The 9,860-nt window shown below is 49.6% G+C and overlaps 1 protein-coding gene across 1 annotated transcript in view; it reads left to right on the top strand.

Annotated features, from left to right (window-relative positions):
• The first annotated feature begins 3,397 nt into the window (after window positions 1-3,397).
• The window catches only part of Rnf165 (ring finger protein 165), a 106,111-nt gene continuing 99,648 nt past the window's right edge, over window positions 3,398-9,860 (top strand). The window contains exon 1 of the mRNA XM_021214501.2: window positions 3,398-3,503. Coding sequence (XP_021070160.1) covers window positions 3,443-3,503 — 61 coding nt within the window. The 5' untranslated portion in view covers window positions 3,398-3,442. The remainder of the gene's footprint in view (window positions 3,504-9,860) is intronic.

Genomic DNA, 9,860 nt, shown 5'->3' with positions numbered 1-9,860 from the left:
TTGTCTGCTGGACTGGGGGTTCTGTCTTGTAGCTACACTGGATGCATTAAATAGGCAATCATAATAGTCACTGGAAGGAAAAGGGGATGGGCCAGGAGACACGGACAGATTGGAGAAAAAGATTGAGCCAGCTCCGTCAGGTCCTGCTCCGTGTACTCTACCAGCTTTGACCTGCGCTATTAATGCCAGGGGCAAAGCTGCTGCATGACAGCCATTTTCCGGATGTGGAAACCAAGACCTAGAGAGTTGGATACATTTGCCCAAACTATTCAGTGCCAGAGCCAGGGCAGGAAGCCAGGCAACCTGATCTCCAAGTTTGTGCCCTCCCACGCTGATGCCAAGATGGAGTAATAATAAGTCCTTGTGAACTGCTGTAATAGAATGTGCGTTTAAGAGAAGAATGACTACCTAAGGCTAGAAACCTGCCATTGGAGTGAACATAATATATATTGTTGTAGCACTAACAGATGGGTTTAATGTTTTTCAGAAGGCAGTATGTGGCAAGATCCATAAAAATTTACATTTTTGACTAAGGAATGCGGACCCAGAAGTTTACTCTAAGCTTATAGTGTGACCAATGCAGGGGGCCATGTTCTGTGATAATAGAAAACCGGGGGAACAAATCGGAAGCCTAGAGTAACTTATGACTAAGTAATTTCACAGTACGCTCACTAGCTGGACTATTTCTTTTAATTTTATATAACTTGATTGTCATACTCTTTTTTTAAAAAAAAATTATTCTTTTCTCATATGCTACATCCCAATTGCAGTTTTTCTACCCTTTTCCCTTCCCCTCCCCCTTTCCCCACCACATTCATTCCTCTTCAACTGCAGTTTTCCCTCCCTCTTCCCTTCCTCTTCCCCTTCCCTCCTCTTCTCCCCATCCATTCCTCTTTTCCTTTCAGAAAACAACACGCCTCCCTCCCAGGGGTATCATCCAAACATGGAAAATCAAGTTGCAATAAGACTAGGCACCTCTCTTCACAATAGGGCTGGACCAGGCAATGCACTATGAGGAAAAGGGTCCCAAAGGCAGGCAGAAGAGTCAAGGACAGCCTCACTTCCAAGAAGACCAAGCTATACAACTGTAGCATATATATGCGGAGAGGCTACTTAGGCCAGACCCATGCAGTCTCCTTGATTGTCAGTTCAGTCTTTGTGAGCCCCTATGAGCCCAGATTCCGTGGGTTTTCTCATGGCATCCTTGAAGGCTCTGGCTTCTTCCTCCCCCTCTTACTTAGGATTCCCCAAGCTCTGCCTAATGTTTGGCTGCATCTGTTTCCATCAGTTATTAGATGAAACCTCTCTAATGATTGTTATGACTAGCTGGACAACTAAAGGGCAGGGAAATGGGCCACGTGTCAAATGTAAAAAATACGTAGATGATTCTGATGACCCTGATAATATATGCACATGGCTGGCAGTGCCTGGAAGATGACAGGAGGAAATTCTAGTAGTTAGGTGTTGGCTAACATCTTTGTTCTTGGACGTTTTTGGTGACGGCGGCATGCTTAATAGATAACGAACATGGGAAAGAGCTGCTAGCCCGCTGGAGATAGTTACCTGACGGCCAGGCTCGGGGCTGTGGGTAGGCTCCTCTTGGTTGCCTTCGTCTCTGAGTTCGATGGGGCCAGCCAATCTTAAAGTGTCAGAGGATATTTTCCTGGACTCCTTTTAACGGTTCCCCCTTGCTTCTGCTCCTCTCCTCTTTCAGAGCAAGCACCCAGTGGTACAAGCCTGCTTTATGAGGTTCAGTGAGGTTTTTGCACCACTGATGTATCCTGGACTTTGGGTTCTCAAGCTACCAAACCTCCCAGGGCCTTGATTGAAGCATAGCATATGTCAGAGGTTCTCAACCTTCCTGTCATTTCCGACCCTTGACTATAGCTCATGGTATGGTGACTTGCAATCATAAAATTATATTTGTTGCTACTTCGTAACTGTAATGTTGCTACTGTTATGGATTGTGATGTGAATATATGTGTTTTCTGACAGTCCCAGGTAACCCTTGTAAGAGGGGTCACGACCCACAGGTTGAAAAACATTGGCATAAACATATGTGCTGAGCGCTGTTAGATTCCTTCATATATGATTTTTCCAGCTAGTCCATACTAGATTCATTGATTAAACGGGCCACTAGGTTTCGAAGAGAAGCCTGGTATAGGAAACAGCCTGTCGTGCCAGCAGGTGGGTGGCAGAGTGATCTCTGGCCTTGGTACGGACTGTAAGCGGTCTCTCAGAGTGTCTTCATACTAAGTCGGCTGCATGTGCCTGAAAGGTAGTCTTGGTTGTCTGAGAACAGTTTTCGGAGGTGCTTCGCTTTCTGTTAAGTATCGAGTTGATTGATCAAGGGTCACTCCTGACACGGAAGCTGGACTTTCACGTGGGTGCGAGTCTGCAAAAACCCTCAAGTCACCTATTTGCCTATGAACGCGGAAGTGGGCGTGCCTGTGAAATGGCTGGGCCGGGCCAGTGTCAGAGCAGGTGACGGTGGAGATGGGGACTTGGGTTTTTGGACAGTGCATCGCTGCGCTGACGTGTGCACAGCTCAGGGAATGTGTCATTTCCAATTGAGCAGATTCTGGGGGAGCTTTGTGCTCTGCAAGAATAAGACCACAATGTGTCAGGCAGAGAGCTTGGCATGTGTGGTCTTACCTGCGTCTGCATTGTGTGTCCCCTTCTGTGTATCTTTGGGCAAACGTCCTGCTTTAACAAGGCATTTGTTCCGTTGTTGTGTGCAAGTCTGTGCGGCAGTGCCTAGGTCCTATTTGCGGCTGCTTGCTGGCTTTCCAGCTTCACTTGCGCCTGCAGTCAGGCTTGCACGTGCGCCAGCCTCTGTGCGCACGTCCCCGAGTGACCTGCGTGCGGTGCCCAGGGACCTTTGGGTCGTGTGCACTCGCTGCCTGTCTGCGCTGGCGAGCGCACCTCCACATGTCCGGGAGCACGTCTCCCGTCGTGTGCACGCTCCGTGTGCACGCCGCCCGCGTGTGTGTGCAGGGCGCTGCGTGCTGCGGCCGGAGGACCGCGCCAGGTTTCACGCGCCCCGCGTCCCCCCTCCTCCCCGCCCCCTCCCGCACCGCAGCGGGCCCCGCGATTGGCCGCCCGCTCCTCCAGCCGTCACCTCCTCCCCCGCCCCGCGCGCCCGCGGTCCCCGCTGTCCCCCGCGGTTCCGGCGAGGCCGCGCCGCGCTGCGCTCCGCTCCCATTGGCTGCGCGCGCCTTTGTGTGGCGGCAGCTGCGGCCCCAGCGCCTTTGAATGTCGAGAGGGGCCGGGAAGGGAGCCTTTCCATGGGCCATCTGTCTCCCCGCCAGCCGCCGCCCCGCCGCCTGCGCCCCGCGCTCCGCCTCCCGCCCCGGCGGCTCCCGCAGCCCCGCCGCCCGCGCCCCGGAGCCGCGCCACAAAGGGCCCGCGCGCAGCCGCCGCCGCTGCGCGAGGAGCCAGGATGGTCCTGGTCCACGTCGGCTATCTCGTGCTTCCAGTGTTTGGCTCTGTGCGAAACAGAGGTATCGCTTTTTCCTTTCGGGGTCTGCTTCTTTCCGAGCGCGGATCGCCGCAGGCACTGGGCGGGGGCGGGGGCGGGGGCGAGGGCGGGCGCGGCGGGCGGGCGGGGGCGCAGGCACAGCCGCGGGGCGAGGCGAGTGGTGCTGCTCCCCACCCCTTTCTGGGGAGACCCCCGAGTGTGGGGTGGCACCCTCGCGGGAGCTTTTGTAGTGAAGTTAGGGTTTGGTGAATTTGGGTCCCTTCCTCCCCAGCCCCATATTTTTTAATTATTATTATTTGCGGCGGACGTGGTTCCTCCAAATCACAGCCCCTTCCCCGACCTAGCCCCGTGTGACCGAAAGAAGGGGAGAGATGCATGCCGTGCTGTGTGTGTGTGTGTGTGTGTGTGTGTGAGAGAGAGAGAGAGAGAGAGAGAGAGAGAGAGAGAATGAATATGTTTGATTTTCTGTGATTTGCCTTTTCTTTTTAAAGGCATATTGTATTTTGTTCTGTTTTGTATTTTTTCATTTTTCGGGGCCTTAAGGCCGATGAAGTGAGCTGGGCTCTGATAGCAACCCATCCCATGCTCCAATCCTTTCCCTCTCTTGAGCACTTGTACGTTCTTGTCCCTTCCTCTTCTCTCATTTAATCCTTTTTGTTTTATTGCCCTTATTCTGTGGTCCTGCACACCTCCCTCTCTGCAACTGTCTTTGTATGACAGTTGCATTTATAGGTTCAAAACGCTTGTGTGCGCGTGTGCGTGCGAGCGTGTGTGTGTGTGTGTGTGTGTGTGTGTGTGTGTGTGTGTGTGAACGGGTGCTTACGCGCTTCGGAAATCAGACGTGCGCTGCCTTGAACCCCTGGGCCGGTCTGGAGCGGGTTGTCTGTTCCTTGGGTGTTGTTGAGCTGTGCGTGAGAACGAGGTGGGATGCTGCCCCTACGCCAGGCCTTTGCCTGGGGCAAGGGTTGACCAAGCAGCAGGCTGGCGCTGTCTTTGTTTTTAACTGTGGTATATGGGGTGTGTTTGCATGGTCCCCCTACCTCACACCCCCTTTTCCTTACATTCCCCTGCAACAATAGCTTGGTTTTCCCCCTTTCTCCCCCAACCCCACATCTTCCATTTTCTTTTAATCAAAGATTCCCACTTCCCAAAGCAAATCTGAGATACATTTCAATTCATTTTTTTTCTTTTTGTATTCTGCCTCTGGACTCACATTTCTCTTGGAAATGTTTCTTCTCTCCCACTCCACGGCTGCCTAAATTCCTACTGGCTAACCTCCCCCTCCCCCCCCAGCCCCCGCCCTTACAAGAATGAGGTCTTCCCTTTGGCCGACCGGGCTGGTCCTCCGAGTCAGAGCAGGGATGGGGGTGGGGTGGGGTCGTAGGGCCAGACCTTTAGTGAGCCCCAGGGGCCAGACTGCACCAGGCCAGGGAAGCCCAGCCCTCCCTCCTTCAGCCAAACTGTCCCCAACCCCGCGCCTCTCCCCAGAACCCTAAAGGCAAGGTTGGCCCTTTCGGCCTGTTGGGACTGCAGTTTTTTGTGTGATGATAGAGTGATGGCATTCTGCATTTATCAAATCTTTTTTTTTTCTTCATTGTGTAGCTCAGTGAATGGTCAACTCGCTGCTGTGTGCGCTGTGACCCTTCTGCCTCCGCATTTAGCTGTATTGTGACACCCCTCTTAACCATTTCCTGTCTCCATCCGAGGAAGGCATTGCTACTTAAGCGGCAGTATCCCCTATCTTGGGCCAGCTTGGGGGTGGGTAAGAGGGGAGGGAGGTCGAACTAGATCAGGAAATGCCACCCCCTTCCCAGTACACAATTATTTCTTATTACTTGGCATTTCCTCTTTAAAAAAACGGGTGTGGAACATGACACTAGGCAGAAATTCAAAAATGATTAAGAAGGATGTTGAGCCTGAAAGTATAATTATCCTGATTAAATCATTATCATTCTCATTAATACCACCGATCCCTAAATACCATTGCAGCTTGCTGGTTCCATGTTTTGAAATTCAAATTGTTCAGCTGCCTTTAAATTTTATTTTTAATAACCCTCCTCCCATCCACCACCAAAAATCCAACAAAACCAACTCTGCTGGGCAGAATTGCAGTGGCAAACTTTTGCAATAAACGCCGCCCACAGGAATTTATAGGGTCTGCGGGGTGAGTTGGGCTGTGGGTGAAATTTAGCACAATGTGTGCTGAGGAACTCATGACCTTCCGATAGAGGATACTAACGCTTACCTCAGAGGTCCTAAACCATGATTTTCTTGTAAAGCTATTATATAGTCTGCTAGCTTAAAACCTGTTCTTTTAGTTTCCATTGTAGTAGTGTAGGATGTAGGCCATTTCAGAATAGCTACAGAGAAATAACCATTTGTGTATCTTCATCATGTTTAGCTGAGTACATTGCACTGTAAATCCCTGTTAAGTGGAGTCCTTTTGCCTTGGCTTGGGGGGCTGTAGCAGCCCATTTCCCACATGTCTGGGTGACCATCAGCTGGTCTCCTGGTAGCACCCAGGCAGACCATTTAGTTGGAGGCAAAATTTATTAAATATATATTAAAAAGAAAATCCATAATGAAATGACAGTTGCTGCTATTTCAGCTTCTGAAAAATTGGTGCACTGAGGTCCCTGGCTTATGGGGAGCCACCGTGGCCATAGGTCCTAATTGTTTAATTGTACAATGTCAAGAGCATCTCTGGACATCTGCCCTGGCTCCCTCAGGGCTCCCTTCTGCTTGCCTGGCCAGCCAGACCTGCTTGAAAAAACAGAAACAAAACAGCAACGATCATGAAAGAATAAGGTGCCTACTTTGAGGGCCCTTCCAAGAGTCCCAAGTAGCTGCCTCAGAATGCCATTTGGCAATCTGAAAAGAAAAAAAAAAAATGAAAAAATAGAACAAAAACAAAACAAAACAAAAAAACCTCAGCAAAATGGTTTTCCATTAAACAGGGGTAGCGTGTTCTGCTGTGCTGAATTACTTCCTGTTCTTATTTTGTGGGTAATTTTTATGTATCAAATACCCTCTCGGTTGTGTATCTTTTCACCTTTTCTTGTACTAAAACTAAAGCATGATCTGTATATTTTTTTACATCCCCCAGTTGACAATGTACAGCGCTCGGTTAGAGATGTTACCCTGCTGAACCGCACTGTGGTCGTGTAGCCCGGGCCATCTGCTCATTGTACGCCTGCTTTTGTTCCGTTCCCCTTCCGAAGCATGGTGGGCCCAGCCTTTTTTTTTTTTTTTTTTTTTTTCTTTTTTTTTTTTTTTTTTTTTTGTATCGTGTGCATGATAACATTGTTACACACAGGATCCACTAATACTAATATAAGATCTCAATAAAGAACTAGTTTTCCTATATTAACCTAGTGTGCTTTTTCTCTTGCTGTTTTCCCATTTATTGTTGTACCCCGCTGTTTAGAGGCTCCTTGCTTTTCTGTCCTCAATCTCGCCAACCTCGCCCGCCCACCACCCCCACCTCCCATTGTAAGAGTCGAGTGAATGCCTTTTCTTTGCCTTTCCTACCCCACCCCCACCCCTCTCGCCCTCCTCTTCTTTCCCTTTTTTTGTGGTATTGATATGGTGACTCTAATCTCATGTAGTCCATATCTTATGACAATAGACGCCTGGGGCCATGGGGGAAGGTCAGTTGTCTTGTCTCACCCGGACAGCCCAACCGCACAGAGATCCTCTATCTTTGGTCACCTGTGTACTCAGTGCCCCCCCCCCCAACTCTCCACGTAGTGTCCGAGCCACGAGGCACTGGGAAGGAAAAAGAATCACACCCAGGTTGAGAGAAGGGATACTGTACTTAACTAGCAATCTTGTAGCATTGACTCACCCGAAAAACCCATTTTGAGTTGCGTTTTAACTTTTCCGTTCACTGTCTCATTGATTTACTGTCCTTATAAATCATCCTGGGGGTGACACGTGACATGTAGCCGAAGCCGTGATCCAGAGCGCAATAACATCCTTTTCTATGTGTAGATTGAGATTCGTGAGACCTGTAGTGTTAAGTTTGTCATTTAGATCCTGGGTAAGGAAGATGGCTTGGGACAGAAGCCCTGGAGACCCCTCCCCATCCCGGGGCTGGCAGCCCCACCTGGGACTGTAGGAGTCTGTACTCTCTGTGGGCCGAGAGCCAGTTAAAGCTGATTACAGCCTGCTTGCTTCACAGCTGCTTCATCTGTGGCCCTAGGCCCTCTCTGAGGAGAAAGCAAACCAGATCTGGCCATTGTCTCAGAGTGTGTGCTGGCTGGGGTGGGGGTGGGGAGGTCAGGAGGGAAGTCAGGACCTCCATCCAAATTGCAAGAACTCTTCCTAGTATCTACCCTCTCCTCCCTTCCTGTAATTGCTCTGGAAAAGCCGACAGAGAAGTTTCTCCCTCCCTACCCCCAGTGGACCCCAAATTCAAGCATTTGTCAATTACATCTATTCAATTTCAGCCCAGAACAAGCCTTGTTAAATGAGGCGTTTTAGACACCAGAGGAAATCAGTTGATTAAAGAAATTCATGGTTCCTTCAAGGGGTCATCATTTGAAGCTGTTTCTCTTGGCCAGTGTGCTTAGTCCTGGCTCCTCTAGGCTGTCCTCTGGGAGGGCCTCCCACTGTCCCCTCAGGGAGGATGGCCATTTCACTGTTGTCTGACCACTGTTTCCTTGCTATCTTTGTGGCCTCGTGAGACACCACCAACCCCAGAGGGCTCCCCTCTCTGCTCCGGCCCTTTGTTCTTTTCTCCCCGGCCGGGGTGGAAAAGCTGAACTGATTTACTGTGACATGGACACACAAGGATGTTCCTGGCGGAGGCTTGTGCAAAAGCAGATATGCAGGTCTGTGAAGCCAGTCCCTTGAAGGTTCCCTGGTTTTCCTTTAATTTATTTTCTTTTAGGTTTGTTTGAGACCTAAGTGTGGTAAAGCAAAATAACCCTTTCATCTCACCTAATCAAAACAAACTGGTTGATAGCTCTCATTTCCTCCAAAAGATAAGTATTAACCGACTCTAAGGTTTTACTTTTCTCACTTGATGTCCAGCGTTGCAGAATTCTCTAGCAGGACATTTCAAGGGTAGTTCTTCACTAATCCAGTAATTGTACAGAATGCAGTTGACTTAAATGGCCCCATGCCTTAGCAACATTATTGAGTCTCTGCTGTATACAACCTAACATTGAGAGTCTGCTGTGTACGTATTGAGGCCCTACTGTATACAACCCAGGCCATCCGAACATGTTCAGGAGGGTTCTCCCCTAACTCCATGATCCAACAACCATAAAGCCACTGCCCACTGTCCTTCACTCTCTTAGCCATCTATCTGCGGTAGAAACTTTTGACTCCAGGATCCGGTACCCTGAGGTCTCTGGTGAAATGGAGTCTCTTGTTCCAGGTTTCTCTGGATTTCCCTTCTGGATATCCAGCAGCAGATAATCAGTTTTCTTTAATAGAAATTTCCTCACAAAACAGCCAATGCAGTTAGGCTTTCAAGTTGAGGGGATAAGGCCACGCAGACTGCTGCCTCTCTTGGAGCTGTCACACCATCTGCCCACCCTTTCCCCTTGTTCTTTCTCTCTGTAAGTAAGCATCCCGAAGTTTCTCCTTGGAAACTTGATGGCTTCCTAGGAAGGGGAATCCACAGCTTTGACCTGGATCCGGTGTTAGTTGTTGTCTTCCTAGAGGTTGCCAGAGGACAACTGGCTCTTGATTTTGACCCGTGACTGTGGGGTCTCTCCATTCTGCAGGACCACAGCTGTCCTGATGCACAGGGTACTTACACCTTAGTTTCTCTAGAGATGTAAACAGCTTTTAAAAGATTCCTGGCTTAACACACTGAAGCAAACGAGTGTCCGTTTCTGGTATGGTTTATCCACAGAGGGTCTTTCCTTGGCAAGCTCAGGTTCCGCATAATTGATGAACGACTTGCAATGCCTGTTCTTCGTGTTCCAATCATTCATTCTTCCATTTGCTTACATGCTCATTCATTTTAGTTCATGAATATTTATTAAATACCTGCTTGGACCAAACACTGGGCTAAGGGGGTGTGGAAGGGAGATCTCCTAAGGCTGAGACTCAATGTGCAACACTCAGCCAACCAGAGACTGCCTGAGACACTGGGCAGGGGACCTGAGAGAGCAGCAGAGGGATCTCGCTTGGAGTGGTCTAGGACTTGAGTCCTGGCTGTCTTGACCTGGAAGGGGAATCCGGGTACCATTCTGAGCATCATCTGGATAATGACCATCATGAAACCTACCTCATAGGATGTGTTTAAACTAGTCAAAGGCATCTGGCTCACAGCAGTGTCAAGGACAGGCTATACAGCTAGCTGCTCCTCGCCATTCACTACGGTAGGCATTTACTGTCCCAAGGGTCAGGATCACATAAG

The sequence above is a fragment of the Mus pahari genome, chromosome 15, assembly GCF_900095145.1.
Source record: "Mus pahari chromosome 15, PAHARI_EIJ_v1.1, whole genome shotgun sequence".
NCBI lineage: Eukaryota > Metazoa > Chordata > Mammalia > Rodentia > Muridae > Mus > Mus pahari.
Note: the sequence above shows the minus strand (reverse complement) of the source record. Positions and strands in the feature narration are given on the sequence as shown.